This window comes from Podarcis cretensis (genome assembly GCF_951804945.1).
Source record: "Podarcis cretensis genome assembly, chromosome: 9".
NCBI classification, from domain to species: Eukaryota; Metazoa; Chordata; class Lepidosauria; order Squamata; family Lacertidae; genus Podarcis; species Podarcis cretensis.
In genome coordinates this window covers 41,549,416-41,577,265 of record NC_137178.1, presented here as the reverse complement: position 1 = coordinate 41,577,265, position 27,850 = coordinate 41,549,416, and the positions used below count along the sequence as shown (strand labels likewise).

Sequence of the window (27,850 nt, the reverse complement as noted above, 5' to 3'; positions counted from 1 at the left end):
CTGTGCTGAGAGTCTCTTCAAGGCTAGTCATGCTCTGAAGACCGATCACCATTTTTGCAATGTTATTCTTTCCTAACCTATCAGGTTATTTGCACAAAGAGTGGCTGGAAACCAGATAGTGCAAGCCTGAGAAAAGTGCAAAGTCAGTTTGTGGGATGAAAGCATTGAACTGTATGTGGCTAAGGCTGCTGTCTAAAACACAGGATACAATCCAGACCAAATTAAGCTACAATCCTAAATTACCTCAATAGGAAGTAAACATCACTGAACAGAGTGGGACATAGTTTTGAGCAAGCATGTGTAGGATTGTATTTTATCTCCCTCTTTCTTTAGTGGTGGTGCAGTGTAGTAGGCAGATCCACACCATACATTTAAAGCACATGACTTCTCCCCAAAGGAATCATGGGAACTGTCATTTGACCCTCAGAGAGCTACAGGGTCCCAGCACCCTTAACAAACCTCAGTTCCTGGGATTATTTGGAAGAAGCCATGTGGTCTAAATTGTGTGGATTAGCCTTGAATCCCTTCCATTCAAACCGATGGCACATTAAAAGGCTTGGTTTGGGCCACATCCCCTGCTGTGAAACATCATTGCCAAGCATGAAGCGTAGTCCCTTCAGGGAATGGGAAAGGGGATTTGGCCATGGGGCACTGACAGGGAGGCTGGGAGGGATGGAGCCAATCTCTAAGGTGGGGGGGGAGTGATGGGTCAGAAAGATGTGTCAGTGTGAAAGTGATTGCACTGGGGATGAGGGTGGGAACTGCCTAGGAGCTGCAGAAGGCAGTTGTAATTGGAGGGAGAAGCAGGGGTTAGGGCTGAGCACAAATTAGCCGAACAAGAGGGGATGTCAGAAGGAGTCATGCAGCAGCTCCACATGCCAGGCTGGTCACCATTATGATGGCCATTGCATGGTTTGGACTGGGTAGCTTGGGGATGGAAAGACCACAAAAAGCTGCTTGGTAGACCAAACAACTCCCTGTCAACACAGTTCCAGGTTACAGTGTCACAGGAGTCCTGCCTCTACTGGCAGCCTCCTTAAGAATTATCATCATTGTGGTCTGGCCAGGCCAGGCCAGGGACCTCTGGACTTTGAAACAACCACCTCCAGGGAGTACCGAAGCAATGAAGGGCAATGTGATGCCGTGTAACACAGGCTGACACCCCTTTAAAAATGTTTTCTGTGGGTGTTGGCATAGTGTCCACTGTCTATCCACAATGTGGCCATGTTTTCGGCTTTCCTCTTAAAATTCCCATGGAGGGGAGAATGATCATGCAAAAATATTTATTTTTAAAACTCACTTCATTTACTTACCTTTTATCCTTTTCTTTGGGCTCATATCCTTCTCCCCTGCCCACATCCCCATCTTAACCAGGAGCAGTTGGGATGCAGCTATTTGTTTGTTTGTTTTGCACCCTGGGCACATTGGCATACCTGTCCCCTGGCAGACACATCGTGGTCGGATTTCTCTGGCCCATTGGGACATACAGAGTTTGGTTTAAAGCAGCTTTCCAATGGAACTGTGATTTCCTCTACATTATTTCCCCCTTCTTTAGGAGGGGCCATTATTGCTCAAGGACCAATGCCCTTTTGTGCATTAAGGAAGGTGGCATTTAACATACCAAGCATAGAAGGAGATGAAGAAATGCTATGCAAAAAAATCTCTAACAAATCATTTTTTCTTCAACTTAGTCTGTTGACTGAGTAAAAAGGTAAAGGTACCCCTGCCCGTTCGGGCCAGTCTTGACAGACTCTGGGGTTGTGCGCCCATCTCACTTAAGAGGCCAGGGGCCAGCGCTGTCTGGAGACACTTCCGGGTCACGTGGCCAGCGTGACATCGCTGCTCTGGCCGGAGCCAGAGCCAGAGCCGCACACAGAAACACCGTTTACCTTCCCGCTGGTAAGCGGTCCCTATTTATCTACTTGCACCCGGAGGTGCTTTCAAACTGCTAGGTTGGCAGGCGCTGGGACCGAGCAGCGGGAGCGCACCCCGCCGCAGGGATTCGAACCGCCGACCTTTCGATCGGCAAGCCCTAGGCGCTGAGGCTTTAACCCACAGCACCACCTGCGTCCCGTTGACTGAGTAAAAAGCAGCATTTTACCAATTGCCTTAAGTACAGGCTATACTGTTTTAAGTATTTGTGTTGTTGTTACTTTTAAGGACAATGAAGCAGGAATTCCAGAGATTAAGGCCACAAAGTTTAACTAAGAAGAACTTTGCCTGTGTATAATTCTCTGCCTACTACACAGAGGAGTGATTGGCTGCAATCAGCTTTCCTGTTTCAAACAATAAAGACTTATGTTTCTTCATAACCAGAAATCTATTATCCTCTTTAGCCTTTCTGGTTCCCACAGAACATTTAAACAAACAGATTGAATTGTTCTTTCATCTTAATTATTTCTGCCCAAGGCCTTTCGCATAACACTTAGTGGTGATCTCCCAAAATCTCTGTAAGGCCCATTGATACTTTCACCCTGATCTAACTACACAAAGAACCCTGTCACAAAGTGACAGATTACAAAGAGTGAAAGACAAACTAAACCACAATTATTTGAGTAGTAATTGGTGTGTGTGTTCATTCTATGCCGATGCTCGCCATATGAGCTTCTTTCTGCATTAAACACTAGCTCTAGTTCCTGGCTGGTTGGAGGAAACTGTAAAACCTTTAGGAAATGCCTTTCATTTTATTCATATGCAATACCTTTAATTTGATTAAAGTAATAACATAACTTTAGCTAGCTTTTCCATATGTGAAGAGTGGCCAATTACTTGTCCCGAACTGGCTTTTTTTCCCAAGGTGGCGAAACAGGAAAGAAGAAAGACTTATGAGTTTCTCATAAGCAAGCAGAAAAGTTGTGAAAACCTCGCAAATTTGCATCTGTGTGCTGAATTGCTTGACCCTGCCGCATAATCTTTGCCAGGGTTGCAGTATATGGGATTTTTGGGAGCACTTTTTTTTTTTTTATCAAATCAGAGCTGAGGTGGGAGAAAAAAGGTTGAAGCTGATGAGAAAACAAAAAAGGAGGAAAAACTTATTATTCCTATTATTTAATGAATGTATATACTGACCTATACCCAGACGTCTCAGGGTGGTTTACAGAATAAAATCAAAATTTAAAAACCACAAAATACATAATCAAAATAAAAACCACCCAATAACGCCACATTTTTAAAGGGCATAGTATGTCAATCAAATCAACCAAAGGCCTGGTTAAAAAGGGACATTTTTGCCTGGTGCCTAAAGGTGTATAATGAAGGTGCCAGACGTATTTCCCTGGGGAGAGCATTCCACAGATGGGGAGTCACTGCAAAGAAGGCCCGTTCTCATGTTGCCACCCTCCGGGCCCCTCGAGGGGGAAGCACACAAAGAAGGGCCTCAGAAGATGATCTCAGGGTCTGGGTAGGTTCATATGGAAAGAGGCGGTCCTTGAGGTATTGTGGTCCTGAACCGTGGATGTGTGGAGAAGCAGTGTTCAAATAAAACACTAATGGTGCAATACTGTGATATTTGGGAGAGTGTCACAGAAGCCATAGGATATATCAGCTCTATCTCTCCAATGCTGAAGGCACAGCTCCATTGTTAGAAAGGGAGATCTGATGCTGGAGCCTTCCTCTCCAATGCTGGCAGCTCCCCTGATGCCCAGGTCCAACCCACACTGGAGCTTTGACATTGGTAGGGCCAAGGTGGAGGCATTCTGTGGTGCACCAAGTATGACCCTAAGCCTTCCCAGTCTCCTGACATGCCACCCCACCAGGGCAAATGTAGGTGTGTTTCTGAGCATGTGTAAACCCCTTCCTCCTCCTGGAAAATGTGGGAAGGGAAAAAGGAATGTTGAAGACTGGACTCAGAGCAAGAACTGCAAAGCGGCAAAACATTAAACCACTATTCCTTTTCTCACCGCCCTGAGATTGTACTGTTAGGAAACATCTGTAATACAAAACTAGATGTACATCACATTCATTGTTGTCCAGAGAAGCTGGGAAAGTTTGCTTTTGTGAGAGTAGAGCTAAAATGAATTAAAATGTAAACGTGCAGCACATAAAAAGTATTCTAAGAGAATTTGTAAGAAAAGTAATTCATTTCTGCTCTTTCAGTAATAATAGACATGAGAGCAAGTATTATTCACTTGACCCTAAATACAGACCTTTTCCAGGGACACCCCTGATTTAAAGAAGCTGTCCCAGTTTCTGTTTTGAACCCAGAATGTCCCACTTTTCCTTAGGATGTCCCTAATTTCATTGGAGAAATGTTGGAGGATATGGAGTTATCCAACCCCTGAGTCATCTGTATAGACAATCCTGCATAGGGAAGTGTTTTTATGTTTAAAACATATGTTTAATGTTTTATTATGTTATTATAAATGTTGGAAGCTGCCCAGAGTGGCTGGGGCAGCCCAGTAAGATTTGTGGGGTATAAATAGTGAAATTATAATTATGGAATGGGATTGTCCCTATTTTCATCTGAGAAATGTTAGAGGGTATGCAAATATTGTTCCCCAAACCCTAGAAATCTTGCCAATGGGGTTTAAAGGTAAAGGGGCCCCTGACCATTAGGTCCAGTCGTGACCGACTCTGGGGTTGCGGCGCTTGTCTCACTTTATTGGCCAAGGGAGCCGGCATACAGCTTCCGGGTCATGTGGCCAGCATGACTAAGCCGCTTCTAGAGAACCAGAGCAGTGCACGGAAACGCCGTTTACCTTCCCGCTGGAGCGGTACCTATTTAGCAACTTGCACCTTGATGTGCTTTTGAACTGCTAGGTTGGCAGGAGCAGGGACCAAGCAATGGGAGCTCAACCCCGTCGCAGGGATTCAAACCACCAACCTTCTGATCGGCAAGTCCTAGGCTCTGTGGTTTAACCCACAGCGCCACTCGCGTCCTTGCCAATGGGGTTTACTCCCTAGTAAATACAATTAAGATTGCTGTGCTTTTTATGAAGATATATTTAACAGCTACTATTATGGAAAATATTTTGCTTCATAACCTCTCATTTTGCTTAACTGACCAAAAGGTTGTAAGTGACCTTTACCTGAACTGGCCCCAAATTAAAAGGCAAAGTGGGGAGGAAGGCAGAGGATGACTTGCCCTTTAAAGAGGATACATGTCAACTTCCAAACTCCCTGTTCACGTGACTCCATGCAGAGAATAGTGCCTTCTCCACCTCTTTGCACCACACATCTGCCCACCATAGGAAAGGGAGGATCTACTTCCTCTCTGGAAAACACAGGACTACCACATTCTGGATTGGGTCCACATTTCCTTTTTGTGAAGAACAAGTGAGATGCAAGTGAAGCATCTCTGCTAAACGCTCCATAGAGTCGTGGAAGTTCTTTTCCCATTACAGCTCACAGCGGGGTAATATTTACATAGACAATCCTTAATAAGATCCAAGTCAATTTGTAGGCACCTAAAGAAGCTGAAGGGACGCAGGTGGCGCTGTGGGTTAAAGCCTCAGCGCCTAGGGCTTGCCGATCGAAAGGTCGGCGGTTCGAATCCCTGCGGCGGGGTGCGCTCCCGCTGCTCGGTCCCAGCGCCTGCCAACCTAGCAGTTCGAAAGCACCTCCGGGTGCAAGTAGATAAATAGGGACCGCTTACCAGCGGGAAGGTAAACGGCGTTTCCGTGTGCGGCTCTGGCTTGCCAGAACAGCGATGTCACGCTGGCCACGTGACCCGGAAGTGTCTGCGGACAGCGCTGGCCCCTGGCCTCTTAAGTGAGATGGGCGCACAACCCCAGAGTCTGTCAAGACTGGCCCGTTCGGGCAGGGGTACCTTTACCTTTACCTTTTAAAGAAGCTGATGAAGTCATTACCAAGCTTGAATGCACACAGGAAGCGGTAAGCAACAAATGTTTCCTGACGGACAAGACTCCATGCCATTAGCAGCTTATGGTTCTGTGAAGCACAAGGTGTGCATTTATAAGGAACCAGTGAAGGGTGGCCTATTAAGTCAAACGGGACACTGCCCTGCCAATTCCAGTCAGCTCCCATCTGCCTGCCTTCTTACAGGCAAGTCCACAAGGTGACCCTGGCTGACAGCTTCCTCTTCCTCTGTTTCAGTGTTGCTCTTGTAGAACTCAGCAGGGAGGATGATGGGACAAAACTAGAATTGGCTCCAACTATCATTGTCTCTAAGGGACGCGGGTGGCGCTGTGGGTTAAACCACAGAGCCCAGGATTTGCCGATCAGAAGGTCGGCGGTTCGAATCCCCGCAACATGGTGAGCTCCCATTGCTCGGTCCCTGCTCCTGCCAACCTAGCAGTTCGAAAGCACGTCAAAATGCAAGTAGATAAATAGGTACCGCTCCGGCGGGAAGGTAAACAGCGTTTCCGTGCACTGCTCTGGTTTGCCAGAAGCGGCTTAGTCATGCTGGCCACATGACCTGGAAGCTGTACGCCGGCTCCCTTGGCCAATAAAGCGAGATGAGCGCCGCAACCCCAGAGTCGGTCATGACTGGACCTAATGGTCAGGGGTCCCTTTACCCTTTACCTTTTTATCATTGTCTCTAGATCCACATTGGATTCCCTTGTCTTTTGCTCTAGCAGTCCCAATGGACACTGGATGTAACAGTGTGGTGGAGCATGTAATATGTGGTGTAGTGGTTGAAGTGGACCTGGGAGACCAGGGTTAAAACCACACCTGGCCATAAAGCTCACTGGATGACCTTGGGCAAGTCAATGGCTAACCTACCTCACAGGGTTGTTGTGGGGATTAAAGGAGGGGTGGGGAGCCGTGTACCCCACATTGAGCTCCTTGGGGGGGGGGGAATATAAATGCAATAAATAATAATAACAACATGACTGGACTTCTACAGATTCTCACCTCATTCCCCCCCCCCCCCATTCTAAGGAGCCTTTTTAAAAATGCATTAGCTTAATGATTTCCCACTCTGGAGGGTAGGATTCAAACCAATGGCTTCAAGTTACAAGAAAGGAGTTTGACCTAACTTTCTGACTTTTGACAGCGGAATGGTCTCCCTCCTGAGGTTGTGGATTCTCCTTCCTTGGAGGTTTCTAAGCAGAGTTTGGATGGCCATCTGTCATGGATGCTTTAGCTGAGATTCCTGCGTTGCAGGGGGCTGGACTAGATGACCCTTGGGGTCTCCTCCAACTCTAGCATTCTATGATTAATGTATTTTAGGATGCAATCCTATGCATGCCTACCTCCTAGGAGTAGCTCTCCTTAAACACAGTAGGACTTACTTCTGAGTAGCACAGATAGGATTGTTCTGTTGCTGATTTATGTTGCCCTGCGGGCCCAAAAATGACTTCATGCTTACGTTAGTTTAAGGGTTTAAAGTGGCTTAACTATGTATGCCACCTTTACAAATTTACAGCAGCTTAAGAGATTATGGACTCTTGTAAAGTCATAATAAGGCAGCTTTAACGGGCATTATGTTGTAAGGCTTTGTTCTGTTTTGTGCTCGTTTTAAAATTCCCCTAATACATTCAGTTTAAAACCGCGGGTCAGTGTAATGAAGGGCAAAGGCTGAAGTGTCCACATTAATCAACTCACATGGAAATACCCAGCCTGCGAGTGCTTGCTCATGTTCTAAAATATCCAAGAAAGTCTCATTTGAAATTGTTGAGTGGATTCCAGTGAAAGGCACTTACACAATCATAGTTTGTTCAAGAAGCCCAAACAGAAAACTTGTGTGTTTTCCTGTGTGTGTATTTCTTTTTTCAATGCAGCTTTCCATTGAAAAAAACCTAATTCTGTCCTTTGCCTCTGCTGCTACTGGCCCTTTCTGTATTGACTTTGCTTTCTTATCTGATAGCAATAAATTTCCACTAGGGTGGAAAACCAACTAAGCCAGTGACCCCTATTCCCCATGGCTTCCAGACAATGGAGAGGGGACCTTGCAGACACTCCAGCGGTTTCTAAGCCTCATTTGTGCACATTTTCATTCAGCAGTTTGGACTGTGTGCAATTAGAGAGAGTCTCTGTTTAAAGGGACCTCATGGGGTCACAACAGATCACTGGAGCAATAAATTACTGGTTCTTCAGAAGCAGAGGGAGCGTGGAAATTATGGGAGGGAGGTGAAAGGGTAAATGCAACAGAACTGAATGTAAGAATCTGACTCTTGAATGAAGAAATCAGCAGCCTTGTAAATATCAGCACTTTGGACAATGATGGCTATAGCAGAAGCTGCAAACTGGTTTGCTTACATTTAGGAAGTCTATGGTCAAGTCATTGCCTTCTACGTAAAAGTAACTGCTGAGAAAAGGCCTGTAATGTTTTGCTCTCAAGAAGCAGGAAACAATCATTGCATCAAAGTGTGCTTAAATGCAAGCCTACCCAGATCTTAAATCACCAGTCAAAGAAAAGCAAGCACACACAAAAAATGCAACATTATGCTGCAGAACCACATTTTTGTGCTCAGCTCCAACTGATCTGTGAATAACTACCAACACTTCCCTTTCCTACTTATCTCACCATAGGCTGGCTGGAAGTCCTATGCTTACCAGAGACTGAAATGCATCAGCCAGGTTGCTATAGCTTCCTGGTGCTGCTCAGTGTTTAAAATTGCTGCAGGCTGTATCCACGATTGTCTGGTTCACACATTGCATTGTTACCCTGTCCATACAGGAGCATGTTGAAGGATGGTCAGAACACATCTTGGTTTTTAAAGAGAGCTATGATGGCAACCTTAGGTTAAATTAAGACCAGGTAACTCGCATTTTTATTCAGTCAGGCAACTAAGTATCATATTCATATACCATGCTTGACAAACCCAAAACAACAGACAGTTGTGTTGGTTCATAGTGAAACATTCCAAAGTCAACAGTAGGGTGCTTCGGAAAATTGTACCAAAATGTCACAAAATAGTACCAAGCCATCTGTTTCTCTCTCCCCACATCCTAGCCTGATGAGGAGTTCTGGAGAACTTGAAGACTTGCTCACTATTGATTGGCCCTAATAAATATTCTACTCTTCTCTGGATTTTGGATTAATGTCTCCAACAGCTGCAACCCTTCACAAAGAGTACAAAGCCACGTTGATTGAACTCAATGGGACTTAGTCCAATGATTGCAAGCTAAATATATGATTTGATGATTGGGCGAGCAATATGGTGACGCCTGCTTCTTGGGAGAAGGGCAATGACAGGCCTAGACAGCATCTTGAGAAGTAGAGACATCACCTTGCCAACAAAGGTCCGTATAGTTAAAGCTATGGTTTTCCCAGTAGTGATGTATGGAAGTGAGAGCTGGACCATAAAGAAGGCTGATCGCCGAAGAATTGATGCTTTTGAATTATGGTGCTGGAGGAGACTCTTGAGAGTCCCATGGACTGCAAGAAGATCAAACCTCTCCATTCTGAAGGAAATCAGCCCTGAGTGCTCACTGGAAGGACAGATTGTGAAGCTGAGGCTCCAGTACTTTGGCCACCTCATGAGAAGAGAAGACTCCCTGGAGAAGACCCTGATGTTGGGAAAGATGGAGGGCACAAGGAGAAGGGGGCGACAGAGGATGAGATGGTTGGATAGTGTTTTCGAGGTTACCAGCATGAGTCTGACCAAGCTGCGGGGGGCAGTGGAGGACAGGAGTGCCTGGCGTTCTCTGGTCCATGGGGTCACGAAGAGTCGGACACGACTAAATGACTAAACAACAACAACATTATTTATTACATTTATATCCCAACTTTTTTCTGTCAAGGAATCCAAGGCATTATGGAGCATCTAATGAGAATCATGTGAGGAAAAGATCCTCCTAACAGAAAGGGGAATGCAGACAAACTGGTTGCTTGTTATCCTCTAAAAGTCAGCACTAGGCAAACCATAGGAGCAATGCCTTGCTGTGCTTCATAGGGGTTAGGGCCTCCCAGAGCTCCTTTGGCCAAGCCAAGAAGGGCTCTTGAGGATGGAGTGTCCTCTAGCATATTCAGTACGTGGGAAAATGCAGCCAAGGGCCATAAATATCTCATTAGTTTCATTCCCAATTAAGCGTGAAACGATGGCTCTTTATTAGAGTGAGCGCGTGGAGCAGAAGGAGAGGAGAGCTGGGTCAAGCCACGGAGGAGAAGGAAGACAGGAAGGACTTGCTGGGGAAGGAATCACTTGGCAGAGACCTCCCTTCTCTTCACAAGCCCTTTCCATCTTGTCCTACAATATGGATACCTGTGGCATCCATGTTGCTGCTCTCTGGGCTCTCAGCCCAATCCTGTGGTCCCACGCTGCTGCCCCCCCCCCAACAGAGTTTCCAGTTTCCAACACCCTTAACAAGCTTCCCAGGATACTTTGGGGAAAGCCATGTGCGTTGAATGTGCTTTTAATGTATGGTGTGGATCTGAGCATAAGAACACAAGAAGGGCGGCTGGATCAGGCCAATGGCCCAACTAGTCCAGCAGCCTGTTTTCACAGGTTTCAACCAGATGCCTGTGGGAAACCCACTAGCAGGACCCAAATGCCACAACATTCTCCCCTCTGGCAGTTTTTAAGAACTGGTATTCAGAAGTATTACTGTCTCTGACTATGAAGACGTAGCATAGCCATCATGGCAAGTAGCCATCAATAGACTTATCCTCCATGAATTTATATAATCCTCTTTGAAAGCCATCCAGGTTGTTGGTCCACTCTCTTTTGTCTACTCTATGATAATCTATTATGTGATACTCCATAGTACAATGGTACCTTGGTTGTTGAACGGCTTGGCTCCCGAACAAATCGGCTCCTGAATGCCACAAACCTAAAAGTAAGTGTTCCGTTTGCGAACGTTTTTTGGAAGCCGAACTTCTGACGCGGCTTCCGTGGCTTCTGCTTGAGTGCAGAAAGCTCCTGCAGCCAATCAGAAGTCGCTTCTTGGTTTTCAAATGGTTCAAGGAGTCGAATGGACTCCCAGAACGGATTAAGTTTGACAATCAAGGTGCCATTGTATACAGGAATGTGGTGACAATTCTGTAAGGTAAGGAGCTCACATGTATTTGGGGGTGAGGGGTGTTCATATTTGGCTTTAGAAATATGTTTCATGGGCAATATAAAACATTTATTACCTCACAGAACTGCTGTCACCAGTTCCCTTTCTCATGTGCAATAGTGAGGTAGAGATGGGAGGGGGGTCCTAGAAGAGATGACATTATGGACCACAGGCTGGGCTAGGGGAAGGCAGCCCTTGGATGCAGTCTGTGCAGCCTATTCCCCAAAAGCCAGTTCGTGGGTCATGCTGTCCTATTACAGCACTAATCACAGCTGGAACAGAATAAGGGTATTTGTAATGCCAGCTCCATGACCTGTGGGAGCTGGCATTATGCCTTTTGCATATGTTAGTTATTTTGTATGAGCCCACCACTAAAAGTCAGACATATATAACAGCACATTTATTTGCAAACATTCTGCATAGTACCAAACACAGTGTCCTCATCTGCGTACACAGGAACCTTTGAGCAATATGAATGGTCCTTCTGGTCTAAAGCTAAGCTACCTTTTAGAAAAGCTTTATATACTGGTGTGCTATTGCTCCTGTCCTATTCTTTAAAATTGATGGTCCTGAAACACAATTTCACTTAGAAAGGCTGAAACGCAATACCAGTTTTAAAAAGGGAAACTGGAGCCTTGTGCAAAATCTAATCCTATTCTTAGAATCATTTCGTGGAAGCAAGAAAAAAGAAATCTTGAAGCCATCCTAATAAAGCAGAACTAGTGAAATCCCTTTACTAGAAAATGTCATTTGATATCAAACCCTCCTTGGTATCTCTGCAAAGGGGCAAATATGTTAAAGGGCAGGTGCCCCCAACTTAACCCTTAGCTTTGTCTATTTCTTAACAAGGAATTTCTTATCTTCATTGTTGTGAGAAAAAGAGAACCGGAGAGATATAGCAGGAAACAGAAAGAGAGAAAGAAAGATGCAAAATTGATCTGGCAACTTGTTTGCTGCTTAGGTAAAGGTAAAGGGACCCCTGACCATTAGGTCCAGTCGTGGCCGACTCTGGGGTTGCGGTGCTCATCTCGCTTTATTAGCCGAGGGAGCCGGCGTTCAGCTTCCGGGTCATGTGGCCAGCATGGTTTGGTTTGCCACTTCTGGAAAACCAAAGTAGCACACGGAAACGCTGTTTACCTTCCCGCCAGAGACCTGTTAATCTATTTGCACTTTGATGTGCTTTCAAACTGCTAGGTTGGCAGGAGCAGGGACGGAACAACGGGAGCTCACCCCATCACAGGGATTTGAACTGCCGACCTTCTGATCAGCAAGTCCTAGGCTCTGTGGTTTAACCCACAGCGCCACCCACTTCCCGTTTGTAGCTTAGATGTGTTTTATTTAAGAACAGATTTCATTTTTGGTTGCATGACTAAGCTGCTTCTGGCGAACCAGAGCAGTGCACAGAAACACCGTTTACCTTCCCGCCAGAGCGGTACCTATTTATCTACTTACACTTTGACGTGCTTTCGAACTGCTAGGTTGGCACGAGCAGGGACCAAACAATGGGAGCTCACCCCGTCACGGGGATTCGAACTGCCGACCTTCTGATCGGCAAGCCCTAGGCTCTGTGGTTAGACCACAAGTGTTTATGCATGCACTAATCAAATGTAAAAAACTCAAGCTACACATGCATGCCTTTGGTATGGGAAGGCGGAAATTTATAAAAGTTTTATGAATCATATCCTTAGGAAGAACCTGCAGAGTTTGGGAGAAATATAAAAATCTGCTGGAAAGGAAAACACCTTTATGTCATGGTGTGGGAAAAGTGGGGGAATGTGCTTTTCTGCCTTTCTAGTAATACTAGAAACCAAGTCATCCCATGAAGTTAAATATTGGAGGATTCTGGGCAGACAAAAAGAGATACTTCTCCACAGGCCACATAGTTAAACTGCAGAATGTGCTGCTCTAGGATGTAGTAATAACAGTCTCCAATTTAGGTTCCTTCCAGATAGTGGGTGAATAATGGAAGCAGGTCATTCAGATACTGCAAATTACTTTTAGGTAACGGTGGTGGTGGTGGTTGTTTTTAAAAAATAAACTTTTCAGGTTTTCCACTGAAACAGTTTATCTTGGGAAGTGCATTTGCCATTCCGCCTCATGAAACCAGTTCAGCTCGCCTTAGTTTAAACACACGCACGCACGTCCCGAAACATTTTCTGCGAGTTTTCTCGCCAGAAAGACCAACCACGAGGGGAGAGACCATGGGGGGGAACGACCCCCCCAGCTAGTCGCGGCCAATCCCTGCCGGCAGATTGTCAGACGGCTCCGCCCAACGGGCCCCTCTCGATTTGCATAAGAAAACTGCCAGAAAGCTCCGCTGCGCTTCGCGTCTGGGGTCAGTGTGGCCGTCGGCGCGGGCAAGGAGCGCTTTGCAAAAGCTGCATGCAGCCTGCGGGAAGCTGAGCTTTGCGCGCGCGCTCTTCCCTCCTCTGCACCCCTCTCTCTTTCTCTCTTTCTGCCTTTTTGCAGCCTTCGGATACCCGCCCCGCCCCAGCCTCCTGGATCCCCAGCAGAGCGGACCCTTTTGAAAGCAGGCCCACCCCTGCAGCCTCCAGATTCCTCTCCCCGGACCCGCGATGCAGCGTCGCGCCCTTTTCCTGTGCCTGCTGGCGCTCGCCACGCCTTGCATCGGCTCGGCGCGGGGTCTCTTCCTGTTCGGGCAGCCCGAGTTCTCCTACAAGCGCTCCAACTGCAAGCCCATCCCGACGTCGCTGCAGCTGTGCCGCGGCATCGAGTACCCCAACATGCGGCTGCCCAACCTGCTGGGCCACGAGACCATGCAGGAGGTGCTGGAGCAAGCGGGCGCCTGGATCCCGCTGGTGCAAAAGCAGTGCCACCCGGACACGCGCAAGTTCCTCTGCTCGCTCTTCGCGCCCGTCTGCATCGACGACCTGGACGAGACCATCCAGCCCTGCCACTCGCTGTGCGAGCAAGTCAAGGACAGCTGCGCGCCCGTCATGTCCGCCTTCGGCTTCCCGTGGCCGGACATGCTGGACTGTAGCCGCTTCCCGCAGGACAACGACCTGTGCATCCCGCCGGCCAGCAGCGAGCACGTCCTGCCGACTCCCAGGGAAGGTAAGAGGGCGCCTGCGGGCACCAGCATTGCGAGCAGGGCGAGCGCAAGAACGGAGCTTGCGCGATGGGGAGCGCGCACTAGGCACGCCTGCGGGAAGCAGATTACCAACGGCGATCGTGGGCATTTCCAATGGGCTCCTCGTCACATTTCCTAGGGGATAAGCGCCACTGAAAGCAGGGGGACTTACTGAGTGAATAACCGTGCAGAGGAATGCTTCGAAAGTCTCTCTGGGAGGGAAGGATTGGCTACCCCTTGAAGTGCATAATTGGAAGTAATTCCGTTGAGTTCAGTGGTATTACTCCGAAGTGAATGTGCCCAGGGACTGCAACCAAGCAGCCTGACTTACTTGGGGACAAATTGCAGTGCGTTGACTTGGGTTTTCGCCCAGGTGAGCATGAATCAGATTGCAGACTTAAGCTGCCAACCTGAGGATTACCCCAAAGTAAGTGCCATTGATGTCAGTAGACTCCCCTGGATGGATAAGAATGTTTAGGGGTGAATTGCTTGCCCTCCCTTTTTTTTTTAAGGAAGAAGGTATCAAAAGTAGCAAAGCCACATAATAAAAGCCCTCTTCTTATCAAATATCTCAGCTTTAATAAATGGCATCTTTTTTGGAAGGGAAGAATCAGAGCCTCCTATAGCACAATGGAACTCTGTTACTTTTCAACATCCAGGGTTCTACTATAGATATGCTTTGATCACTCCAGAACCTCAGATGTTTTCAGACAATCACAGCACCAAACAATGATTCAGTGAATGCCCCTTACTCCAGAAAACTACAGTTTAACAAAGCAAACGCCACAGGTTTACAATTTTCCAAGGTCTGAAATGCTCAGTGCAGTCCTAAGCACAGTTAATAAGAATGAAGCCAAGCTGAATTCATTGAGACTTACAGTGGGATCTTAAATATGTATACTCAGAAATAAATGACTTTGAGTTCAGTGGGGCTTGCTCCCAGGTAAGTGGGTATAGAATTCCACTGTTAAGCTTATAGTATGCTTAGTGTGTAATTGTCAGGGTGCAAACAGGTTTTTTCAAATGTACAACTGCAGATTTGTTCCTTCAGAGAAAGTCCCATAAATCGCATAGTAAGCATGCTTATAGGATTACAGTCTTAGACCTGATGAACTTCAGTGCACTCTTAGTAGTCCAGTCCATGTTCGCATGGAAGTAAATTTCATTTAATGAGTGGGCTTACTCACAAGTTGCATTAGTCACAGTACTCTGTAACTGTAATATCAAACATCATATTCAACCTATTAGCCCATGCTCAGAGCAAACCCATTGAAACAGGCTTAAGTAAACTTATTGATTGCAATGAGTCTCATCTAAATATGACTTAGCTGGATGTCCTGCTGCTCAGGTTGTCCTATTTAAACTGGCTAGCATTGTTTCAAACTGTTGTGGAGGTTTGCATTTTGTTCTCTCACCCACCCCTACTGATAAGAATATGGAGAGGGAACATACTAAATAAACTTGTTGATAAAGGAATCAAATGCAAAGAGTGTCAAAGTCATGTCTTCTCATTTTAAATAAATAAATCAAATGCTTTCAGCCACAGTTTAGATGGTTTTAATTAGCTAGGTGGGGGGAAAGGGGGGAGGGTGACACTTTCCCAAGTTTTTAAATAAAGGAGAGAAAAGAAGAGGGCAGATTTCTGAAGCAAACCCATCAGGGAAACCTTGTGTATTGTATTGTCACTCTCCTTTCCTCCACTCAATGCCCCCCATCAAGGCATTGATTTCTTTTCCTCCTGGGAGAGCCTAAGGATGGTTGGGGGGGGGAGAGAGAAAGCTTTAATCTCCTTCACATCCATTGCCTTTTCAATATCCCATTGAGCCTTCCCACTGAATTTGCAAGATATTTCTTTAGCATGACTGTTTAGTTTTCTTTCAGCTATTATTATTTCTAAACTAAAACAAAATGCTTTTACTTTTAAGCTCAGAATACACTATAAGCTGTCCCTGTAGCTTCTGACGAAGGCATTGAGGGCTATACATCTTGCTTTCTGCTGTTTTTTCCTTTGTATTTCACAGGGTCTTCCCTCTTGCCTTAAAGTTGGTTCAACGCAGCTGATGTGCAGAGCAATCCTATGTATTGCTTTGCTTGGAAGTAAGTCCCACTGTGTTCAGTGTGGCTTACTTGCCAGATATTCAGCGCTGGATCACAACTTTATGGGTTTGGGAGCTGATTTATGGAACTGGTTCAAGAATAAGGCAGAATCTGGCGGCCACAGCTGTATATATAGATATATAAGGAGTATACTTTGTTTCCAAACGCCACCTGCTGTTCTCTTTTGAACATCTCTGCTGAAGATTTCTTTTCTTTCTTTAAATATATTTCATTCTAGCACCAAAAGTTTGTGATGCCTGCAAAAGCAAGAATGAGGATGACAATGAGATTGTGGAAAACCTCTGCAAAAATGACTTTGGTAAGTTGTTGTTGTTGTTGTTGTTTAAAGTCACTCTAATTAAAAATGGGGAAGAGTTGTCGTACTGTCTGCCATGATAACCAAGCAGTTTTGCAAGACACATACAGAACCGGCATTTAGCTTTCTTCAGAATCAAGTAGATTCAGGCATTGGTATTAGCAATGGGATAATCAAAGCCGGTTAGGATAAGTGCAATAGGATAGCAAGCTTCCAAGTTGTTCAGAGTTCTGCCTCTGAATAAACATGGCAAATAAGTTTCACTTCTTATAAACAAGGTAAATGTCAGTGTGGCTTATAGTACCTTTGTAGTGTCAGCATCTGTTATTGAAAGCTATGGAGGAAGACAAACTGCGTGAGGTCCCTATTGGTAGCAGTCAAGCATTCCGCATCAGCAGCAGTGGATAGATCTATCCCTACCATGTCCCTCATTTTCCTCCTTCCTTTCATAGGAGCAACTGGCAGACATTCTCTTATGTGGGAGAAAGTAGTGGGGCCCCTATTAAGGTAGAAGCTCCTCCTCCTCCACTCCTTTTACATTTTGCATAATATTCTTTGTCCCATGGCAGTCAATAGAGATCAGATTGATTTTCCGTGGCTTCTACCTTTGTCGTACTATTGCTGCATCTTCATCTGTATAGTCACACCCTAGGCCCCATAGCCTGGTCATCGTTGAATATGACAGATCGCAGCAACTTTTCTAAACACAAAAAATATTTGTGAATTTTTACAATCATCTGCAGTAATGCTGGAGCATCATAGCATCTTCTGTAGATATGCATGGCATTCTCTACCATGTGTACCAAAGGCAACATAAAATTTTAAAGTATATTCCGCATACACTTTGCTGACCGTTGCTTGTGTGCTACACCGATGCTCATGGATGGATGCAACTGGGAGCCTTTCAAAGTACACCCAGGCAGCAGAGCTGTGCTGAGGACCTTGGCTCCATTCTGTTTCCCTTCTGATCCTTCTGCAGGGGGAGGGCAGTGAATGGGAGGGGAGGCTGAACTCCTGTCCTGCTGTGAATCTGAGAGCTTCAGGCTTTATCCTCTCCAGTTCCCATCTTCTCATGGAGAGGGAGGGAGGGAATGCTGAGCACCCAGTCTGATGGGAACGAAGTCAGAAAGGGATTCCTCCTGACTTGGATTATTGGGCGGTGAGAAAGCTGAAAAGATGTGAGAGGGGGCTGAGGTTCGTCCTCATTTGTTTCCAAACCACCTGGTCTTTATGGCATTTCTGACATGCAAAGTGCTTTACAGATCTTAACGTCCATCCCCAAGAGTCATGGCAAAGCCTTTGCATTCCAGAGTTGTTCTTTTTTTAAAGTTTCTTCAGAAAACCCAGCATGCCATGAACTGCTTTGGTGGAAGCAGATTGAGAATGGCAGTACTGAGGTGAGATGGGTGGCATATCCTTATAAGACATAAACATTTCTGGGCTGGTAATTGGAAAGGCCTCTTGAGTGAGGCAGATAACGTGTGAGAAAATAGTTGGCATAGAAATAAAGTTTATTATTATAAACACATGCTATAATTTTATCAGATTAGAGCTGGGAAAGTATTTGTGGTGGAATTTACAGGGATAATCTTCTTATCAGAAGGGAATTGCAAAGACAATGACTTACTGCTTGTGTAACTAGTCTTTTAAGTTTTCATGTGGCACATCCAGTATGAGATATTCAGATAAACATTTTCTTGGTGGCTTTTTTTGTCTGTGTGTGAAGCATGCTGTGTAGGTTTCTTAATGAGCCTTGTGTTCCTCCCGCCTCCTTCCAGTTATTTTTCCAAATCAAATGCAGCTGTTAAACCAATTCTCTTCCTTCTCTTGGCCTGTTCTTTTGCATACAGTACGCAAGCAATGTCGGTTCCTTACAGGTTTACCTAAGAATCTTTCTAACCTCGTAAATTAAGCCTCGAGATCTCCGCAACAGTCGCGATCAGATTCCCTACGAATCGTAGGCCTCTCCCCCCACACACCCAAGCAGCTTTGGTGAGAAGACATTGTGCCAAGTTGAAACCTTAATGCATAATTAATGTACAAAAATGGGGGGCTTGGTTTCCCCACCCCCTCCTCCTGTGTTTGCAAACGAGAGAGAAAGAGAGAGAGAGAAAAGCTGGAGAAAAAAGGCCCACTTAGAAAAGTTTTGTTTAAAAGAGAAAGAAAGAAACACACCCCAAGGTTGATTCAAACTGAAATGACTTGCATGCCCTTGGTGGCTTTAGAAATGGAGCCACCTGCTGTCCGTTCTGTCAGCCCCTGACAGTTTAATTAGCAATAGAAGACCTCCCTCCCCAGGTTCTCTTTATCTGCACTAATGGGAAAAACCTCGCTCTCTCGCTCTCTTTCTTCCTTTCAACGTGCCCCCCTCCCCGCTCCCCGTTATCCCTATTAGCCCTGAAGATAAAAGTGAAGGAGATCGCCTACATCAATGGGGACACCAAGATCACTCCGGAAACAAAGAGCAAAACCATCTACAAGCTGAATGGGGTGACAGAAAGGGATCTGAAGAAAACGGTGCTTTGGCTCAAAGGTGGCCTGCAGTGTACCTGCGACGAGATGAACGATATAAACGCACCCTACTTAGTGATGGGACAGCGGATGGCTGGCGAGCTGGTGATCACCTCCGTCAAGCGATGGCAAAAAGGTCAGCGAGCATTCAAGAGGTTCTCGCGCAGCATTCGCAAACTGCAGTGCTAATTGCTTGCCACGTTTGGCCCTGCCTAGTCACCAGCCTCAAGTTCTTCCAAGCGCCTTGCACCTCCTGGCTTCCACTGCAAAGCACAGCAGGCGTGGGTGGGAGACGAAACGTCGTTTCTTTCTTTCTTTGGGGTGGGGAAGAAGGGAGAGGAAAGGGGAACCTCCTCTCCCCAATTTTGTACATATAGTAAAACTCTCATTACAAAAAAAAAACAGAAACATGAATACTTTTTATGATTGTATTAAAGTATCTTGCTTAGAGCTAGCTATTTGCATCGGTGCAAAATGTGACTTTAATTTTTTTAATCTTTTGTTTTGGTTTTTTCCATTTTGAACAGTCCTTCAATGCGGCTAACATTTCTGTATAGGTTATATTACACGTTAGTTTTGTTAATCATCAAGTCCAGTTGGTCAGGTTCAGTTTTGATGCGGTGCAAAAAGGGCTCCATGAAATGATGTTGCCCTTTCTTGTGATAGATCTTCAGAAGATAGTAAAGCCCAGATATGGCTACTTTCTGGTCTATTTGAAAGGGAATCTGACAACGATGTCAAGTCACTTTCTGAGGCAGAGGAGAGCTAGGAATGCCACTTAGACACTTTTCCATTTGGGGCTACAATTCAACACAGAGTTAAAATGATTGCTTTAAGTCCTCTGAGTTCGGTGGGCTTGCGCATAGCTTAAAGTTTCAATCCTGGAGTTTGTAATTAGTGGGGCTTACTTCTGTAAACACGCCTAGGATTGCACTATAAATCCGTGTTGAATTGTGGGCATTCTGTTTCATTTTGACCTTGAATATTGGACCACATTTTACCCAAGATAAACATGTCCCCTATTTTTATTCACTATAGGGAAAGTATGATTGTCACATGTGCTACTTATGCAGGAACTGCGTTAATAAAGGCATATTAACCATTTGCACACAGTATTTTATACAAACCTGTTAACAGTTTTAAACTGACTCAATGCACATTTTAGGAAGGTTTCTTTTTGTGCTATTTTGGTACTACTGCCTTCACAAATTAAACCTTTCCTTAGTCTAACTGTAATATAAGTAGTGGTTATTCTGAAAGAGTTGTAAAATATTACTTTAACAAACCTTGTAAATATTCCAGATAAACCTTATATTCTTGTATATAAACTTTACATCATAGTTTACCCTTTGTCTTTGTTCTTTGGGGGATCAAATGAGGCTGTGAACAATAAGTCTTACCTCCATACTATCTAGCTAGTTTTATTTTACTTGTCATACAACCGGAACTTTTTATTTATCCTCTGTCCCACCAACATTGGCCCATGAAAGCCTGCCATATTATACACGTTTCTGTCCTTAGATGTAATATATGCATCCTGTTTAGATCTGACCACAGCATGGCCCCCAAATACATTAAGGTGGGTAATGTGGTAACCGTGTAAATTAAACTTCACCGGCTTCTCTTACTGAAGTAGCATTTGCAGGTGTCCAGGATAGAATGCTTTTAAAAGATGCAGATGAAATTGTTTGGTTTGAGCTACTCCATGCACGTTCCTCAAACATACACTGAATGATTCCCTGGCCATTTCTTTACTGCTGAAATTCTTTTTGACTTCTAGCACTATTCAACCTAGGACAGCCAAAACTCTGAACGATCTTCAGGACCGCAAGAAAGAGCTGACAAAGATTATGCATGAGTCATGTATTCACAAATCTTTTTGCACTCTCCGTGTAAACATCTTCAGAAACTTGGAACAGCTCTTGTTTGGTAAAGTACACATGGATGAGGTTCTCATCAAGGTCATACACATATACCAAGCTCTCATCAATCCCTTTCAACATCACACACATACTACAAAATGTTGGCTCAATCCATTGGGAAGAAATAAGTGTCCCAAAGTTATTCTGTGATGAAGATCCAGGGCTGAAACAAAAGGGTAGATTGGGTTGTCCCCTCAACAGAGAATAAATGATGTCAGGGGTCTGAGTACACACACAGCTCAGCTTTTCGATTGGGTACCACAGCTCAACACAGAGAAACACTGCATATAGCAGCTATCAGTGTACGCAACAATCATGCCTTGCCATTACAGAATGCTAATAGAACAAAACACCCGCAGTTCAATAATCTTACACAGCCCTCCAAATGTTGGATCACAACTCTTGTTATCCCTGGCCATTCCTAGAGATCACCGAATTGTAAAGTTGGAAGGGACCTTGGCAGTCATCTAGTCCAACCCCCTGCAATGCAATGCAGGAGTCTTTTGCCCAATGCGGGGCTCAAACCCAACACCCTGAGATTAAGAGTCTCATGCTCTACTAACTGAGCTATCCCAGGCAGTGCTGGCTGGGGCTGATAGGAGCTAGAGGAGTCCAGGGCCAAAGGTCTTCTCGACCCCGTTTTAATTTCTTCCCCCCAAAACAGAATATAACAAGCTTTTGAGGAGACTGTCCCTTGTTCCACAATGATACACTTTATTCTATTGATTGTACACTGTTCTTTTCATTCATTGACGCTTTAAAAAGAATATTGGTTTCCAGCACAGTTATAGTTGTGGTTTACATGGCAACAAAAGTTTTTCTCTTGACTTTAAATACAGGTTAGCCACCTTCCCTTTAAGCCTAAATTAATATGCCCTGCTTTGCTGTGAACCTATGAAACACTGCATGTGGATCCTTTTTTTGTTTTGGAGTAAGGTTAATTGCAACACACACTACTTAACCTCATTTCATAAGGTATGAGCTTTGTTTAAGCCATTATTTAAAAGTTTATTTAAAATGTCTCCAGAGATGTTTAAATATATAAATATGTAAAATGGTTAAAAATATTGCACTAAATATTTAAGAACCATAGGCTTTCCAGTGGAACTTCCGAGTAGATATAATCCTTGCCCAATAGGTAGATACTCTTTTCACAGAGCATACCCCGCCACATGCATATCCCATTATTTGGGTACAGCTTCCAAGAAATTAGATTCCAAGCCAGTAAATCTCATACGGTGACTAGGTCATGGGAAGCTGGTGATTAGGTCGCCACCCTGTCAGAAGTGAGCACCCAGAAACAAAGCTACACAAAGCATTAAATCGACGGGTGATTTCCAGGTCACAGGGTGTCACAGACAAAACAGGTTCTGAGCAAGGCCAAAGTACAACTGGCAGAACCCTTAATAAAGTATGCGAAGCCCTGCATGAGGACGCTTTCTCTCCCATCCACAAATCTAGTGAAGAATCCAGAAGTGGGCAATTAGCATCAGGCCACACAACTCAATTACCCTGCAGCGATGCCGATCTTGCAAAATACCGGCCGATATCAAAACGCAGCACCGAAGTTCCAGCACATAATAGCCTTGCAAGACGGTTAATCTGCATATGAGGGTAAAGTGCATTGTGTTCACTTCATCAAATCTTGGCTTTCTGTCCGACGCTTAGATCCACTATTTAGCTATTAAGCTTTTGAAGTGTGGTAGCAGCCAGATGTGTCCGAAGGCTTTTCAAGTTTCAGTTTAGTTACGGGTAAAGAGTTAAACAATGTCCTCTCAATTAGATCTTCAAGGGGCCAGATTAACCATCATTTGTCCCTTCACCAGACCACATGCACCCTGCTGGCTGCCACTGCCCAATGCCAAGTCATTTAATTCCCTTGCTCCTGCCTGCCAGGAGCTGCTCCATTCACACCCCAGACAGCTTCCTTTCAAAGGAGCATTACAACCACAACAGGCCCGATTGTGGAACCTCTCTTTTTGTTATTTATTTACACCGCCATTTTCCCCTTATTAGGTTGTGGATGGGAACAATGAGGGTTAGAAGGTAAATGGACTGCTAAACACACTAATGCAGAAGTCATCTGCTTCTCCTGGCTCTTTGAAGTCACAAAGATGACGCACACATAAAAATGGGGGAAACTGTTTCCTGTGGCTGTACACCGCATATAGATATCACAGTTTGGGAGAGCGGCCATCTCACTCCTCTTATTAGCTTGAGCAAGACAAGCAACAGTTGCAAATGATGTTATTAACTAATCTGACACTTTAAAAACTGAGCCAACTGAATCATATTCAGATTAACCACTAATTTCCATGGGTCCTTTGGGACAATAACTGATGCTGGGTATCACCCCCCCTCTCCAGCTACAGGTAACTTGGCTGCACACACACACACACCACATTTAAAGCACATGACAAGAATCTTGGGAATTGTAGTTTACCCACCGCAGAACTATAATTCCCAGTACGCTTACCGAACTACGGTTCTTAGGCTTCTTTGGTGGGAAGTTGAGAGCTGTAAACCTATGGTACGTATGTAGCCATTCTTCCATTTTTGATAGTTCAATTCCAGTTGGGGCATATAGGGGCAGTTTTATACAGCTACAACAAATTGTTTCAGTGGCCAGCTTTTAAACTGTTCATGGGGGAAAATGTGTAACTCCAATGTCCATTCAAACATATGGTGCAAATTTAAGCAATCAGATCAGTACATGCAAATTTACACCATGACAGAGATGAATCATGCATATAAGCCGTCAATCATAATTGTGAAATGAATTACAAATTCAAAATAAAGTACAGGTGACTCTCAGCTGGCGCAGGGGCTACAATGCATGGATAGCAAGTAAAGCCAAAATCACGTAAAGCCCAAACACATCAGGTTCAATGTTGGGTGGGATTGCCAAAGTCTCTTTTTTTTCTGGACACCCGCCCCTTTAAATCAAAATAAAAAATGGCCCAGCACATAAAGCTGAATGCACCTAAGTTGTGAGTTACTTGTATTCCCAGTTAGCCTAAAAAAATATTCCGTTTTTTAAAAATGGAGGAAGAATCAAAGAGACTCCTTTCCTAGGGCATCATTTGGTCTAAGGACAGACTTGGAGAACTATACTCTAGCCACGAGTGAGGGACACAAGGAAGGGTCCTGGCCAGTCTCTATGTCCACCTTGCTTGCCTCCCTCTGCCCCTCTCAGAAGAGCTCCTTGCACCACAAAGAAAGATTGAAAACTCATACAGCCACTGCCACACACCATGATGGTGTCTTGAATCCAGCTGTGACCACTTGCCCTGTCCAATTAAAGCCAAGCAACACATAAGGGCATATTCAAATATATACACACATCTTTCACAATTCATGGCTTGGTCATGTACACAAACTGGACATGTTCTACAGGGACCTGGCTTCAGGTACTAGGTCTGCTGGCTGCCATAAACTGGCAACCAATCAAGAAAGGGGAAGAGGATCCCGGCGAGGTGGATAGCTCTGATTAGTACACATCAGGACAGGCTGAAGATGGGGAAGGGGAGGTTGGGGGCTTAGGAGGTACTCACAGGACATCAGGGGAAGGGGGCACTTCATCCGAACCAGAGGTAGTCCCATCTCTGCAGACACTGCGGGCTCTGAGGTGTCAGGAACAGCAGGAGGTTCATTCTAGGAGTTTGAGGCAGGGAAGGAAACACAGCCCAGCTCACTAGTGGACCAGGTGGAGATCATGGGGCTTGTTAGGTCTGGGAGGAGGTTTGTGGTCACTCAGCTGGACTGAGCTCAGGGCAGGTGAGGACCACATGCCTCGTCAAGTGGAGAGCTGCTTGGCTGGAGCAAACCCAGATGCATCAATCAAGAAAAAGGGCAGCAAGGCAGAGACTCTACATCTGTTCATCTTTCTTCCTTGATGGACCATTGAATGGTTGCTTTGAGGACTCCACTGGACTGTGACTTCCGGACTGAACCCACCCTGGATCATCTGCAAAGGCTTCACCCCATGCAAACTGTTAAGCAAAATGTATGGGTTATATGCAATATTGTTTTTCCATTTAAGTTTCAAGCTCAGAATCCCTGGGCATGTGTTCTGCAAATTATCCAGCAGGGGGCACTCTAAGAGCTGAATTCCTACTTTCTGGTGGGGAAAGCCGCATGGCTAAAGCAAGTAAGGAGAATAGCAATTGTAATGTACAATATATAGGCAGATTATAGTAACAAATCTGAACCCTAAGAAAACTTATATTCCCTAAAAATGATAATTTATTGCACAGCATGCTGACACACTGCTTCACGGGTGAAAGTCAAAACCATGATAGAAATCTGTTCTCTGTTTTGCAAATGCCTGCCTATAGATGATCTAGACCTGACTTAATGGGCAAGGTTTGTATATGTTTGGTATGAAACCTGTGGTGCTTCACAGAAGTACTGTGATTTAAATACAAAACACCAATGCACAGTGGCGTAGCGTGGGGGGTGCAGGGGGTGCCGGCCGCACCGGGCACAACATCTGGGGGTTAGGGTTAGGGGGCGCAAATCCAGGGTTAGGGGGCGCAAATTACTTGCCTTGCCCCAGGTGCTGACAACCCACGCTACACCACTGCCAATGCACTCCCAGCTATTTACCAAACCCATTTTTTGGTCCTTGACAAATAATATTCTTAATTTTGTTCCTCTAATGTTGGGGCCAAGTAGACAATATTTTGTTGTTGTTACTTAAACAGTAACCATAGGGAAACCCCATAGGGATGAGGACTGCATCACACATGGGAAGGGGGGGGTTATTCTAAACACACACACACACCCAGTGCTGTAGTCTCAATGAAAACCACCCTCCTAAAAGCTGCTATTCAGTTTGGAAGGAAAAATTCCCTTGCCAGCAGGTGCCCATTGCAATCTTGATGCACTGCATTGATCCCCCTATTTGGGATAAATAGCAACCTGTTTGGGGTTGCTATTTAAAAACAAAAACCCAGATATGCTAAATGGTAATCTTTGCACACCGCACATGTAAAGCATACAACTTCCCCCACAGAATCCTGGGAACTGCAGTTTACCCCTCACAGAGCTACAATTCCCTACACCCACAACAAACTACAGTTCCCAAAATTCTGGGGGGGGGGGGAGGAGGCATGCGCTTTACTTGTATGTTACAGTCACATACATAGTTTGGATCTTAGTTTTCCAACTGGCCCTTGTCAGGATGGAATCAGCTCCAAATCTTTAGGTGCCTGCAGATCCTCCAGTAGGTTAAGGTCCTTTGCAACTCTATGATTCTATGAGCACACATTTACAGGCTCCTTCCACCTCACCCCTAGACTGGTCCTAAGCAGTATGCAACCTACCATTTTACATATTGCAGCTGCTCAGGTATATTTCGAACCACTGATCACACTCAACAGGAGCATGCCTTGCTAGTTTAGCAAGTATGGATGAGGGCAACATCTGTTTGGCTTATATTTTAATGTGAATGTGCCCAATTCAAAAATGGAACGCAGGTGGCGCTGTGGGTTAAACCACAGAGCCTAGGACTTGCCGATCAGAAGGTCGGCGGTTTGAATCCCCACGATGGGGTGAGCTCCCGTTGCCCGGTCCCTGCGCCTGCCAACCTAGCAGTTCAAAAGCACGTCAAGTGCAAGTAGATAAATAGGTACCGCTCCGGCGGGAAGGTAAACAGCGTTTCCGTGCATTGCTCTGGTTCACCAGAAGTGGCTTAGTCATGCTGGCCACATGACCCGGAAGCTGTACGCCGGCTCCCTCGGCCAATAAAGCGAGATGAGCGCCGTAACCCCAGAGTCGGTCACGACTGGACCTAATGGTCTGGGGTCCTTTTACCTTTACCCGATTCAAAAGCAATGTGTGAACCAATACACAGCTATCTTTCAGAATCTGAGCTTCTCCAAACGTAAACCACCAAATGCTGTTTTTTGGTTCTGCTTTTTGAAGACACCGCCTAACATCACTGGTCTTTATGCAACGTCTTTTCACATCCTACCTCATCAAAGAAAGCGCAGCACAATTCCCTTCAGCAAAAAACCAAAATACAAACTTAGCTTACCTTATGCCTATTTACAGACATCCTGCTTTCTGCTAGGCTGCACTGAGAACTGCTTGGTTCCAAATCCGTGCTTGGTGAGTTGTAAACAAAACCACAGCTCTTAAGCTGCAGTAAGCAATCAGGCCCTCTGTATTATTTAGTCGATAAATCCAACGTTGCTTTTAACTTATGACTCTTTTTCAATATGCACATGACCTGCAACTTGCAGCAATTACTAAACATCCCAGATCTCCTCATCCAAATTGTTTAACATCCCACTTACATCACAAACCAATTTAGACGTGGTGTGGAGGTGGGTGTTGCTTGTCCAAAATACCTTTGCATGCCAAATGGACAAGACTGGCAGACTTGATGAGACCCGCAGGCCAGATGTTCTTCAGCCCTGGCTTAAAGAGAAGAGAAATAAATGGAGACCATGCCTTGCACTGTGTTCTTGCATATCAGTTTCTGGGGACCAAATGATGAGAAAGGGCTGCTGTCCTCATGCCCTGCTTTGTGAGCCTGGTAGCTTCTGATTGGCAACCTTGGAAATAGGATACTGGACTAGCTAGACCATTGATCTATCAGGGCTCTCTCTTGGTGCTTAAGATGGAACATAAATAAGGGCAGGGGTGTCAACTTGAATATAAATTGGGGGGAAGGTAAGCCCTGTCCCACATAATTGATTGCAAGACGTGGCACATGCAACACCATTTGGATGGCAATGCTTGTCAATTTTTTGGGGGGGACCTCAAATACATTTTTGGGGGGACACAAAGGGACCTCAGCCCCCAGGAGTTGGCTTCTATGAATAAGGCCGAGAAGCCAAGTTGTGGAATTCCCTCCCAATAGAGGCACATCTGACACTTTCATGAAGTCAGTCTGTCATAGGTTAATGCATCCTGGTTTTTGACACCTGAGTTAGAGTTAGAGAAGCACTTCACACAAGCCTGCTTTGGGTCCCTTATGGTGAAGAGCAGGTGAGA

General features: G+C 45.2%; 1 protein-coding gene and 1 long non-coding RNA gene across 2 annotated transcripts in view; one reads left to right on the top strand and one right to left on the bottom strand.

Moving 5' to 3' along the window:
• The window catches only part of LOC307224037, a 93,214-nt gene extending 65,903 nt beyond the window's left edge, over nucleotides 1-27,311 (bottom strand). Inside the window, exons 1-2 of the long non-coding RNA XR_013842385.1 lie at nucleotides 26,886-27,311; nucleotides 24,400-24,837 (exon numbers count right to left, since the gene is read on the bottom strand). This is a non-coding gene — a long non-coding RNA (uncharacterized lncRNA). The remainder of the gene's footprint in view (nucleotides 1-24,399; nucleotides 24,838-26,885) is intronic.
• SFRP2 (secreted frizzled related protein 2) lies at nucleotides 13,220-20,263 on the top strand. Its single transcript, XM_079990570.1, has 3 exons — nucleotides 13,220-13,983; nucleotides 16,335-16,415; nucleotides 18,808-20,263. The coding sequence occupies exons 1-3, from the start codon at nucleotides 13,485-13,487 to the stop codon at nucleotides 19,110-19,112; spliced, it is 885 nt and encodes a 294-aa protein (XP_079846696.1). The 5' UTR covers nucleotides 13,220-13,484; the 3' UTR covers nucleotides 19,113-20,263.
• Nucleotides 27,312-27,850: the final 539 nt, after the last annotated feature.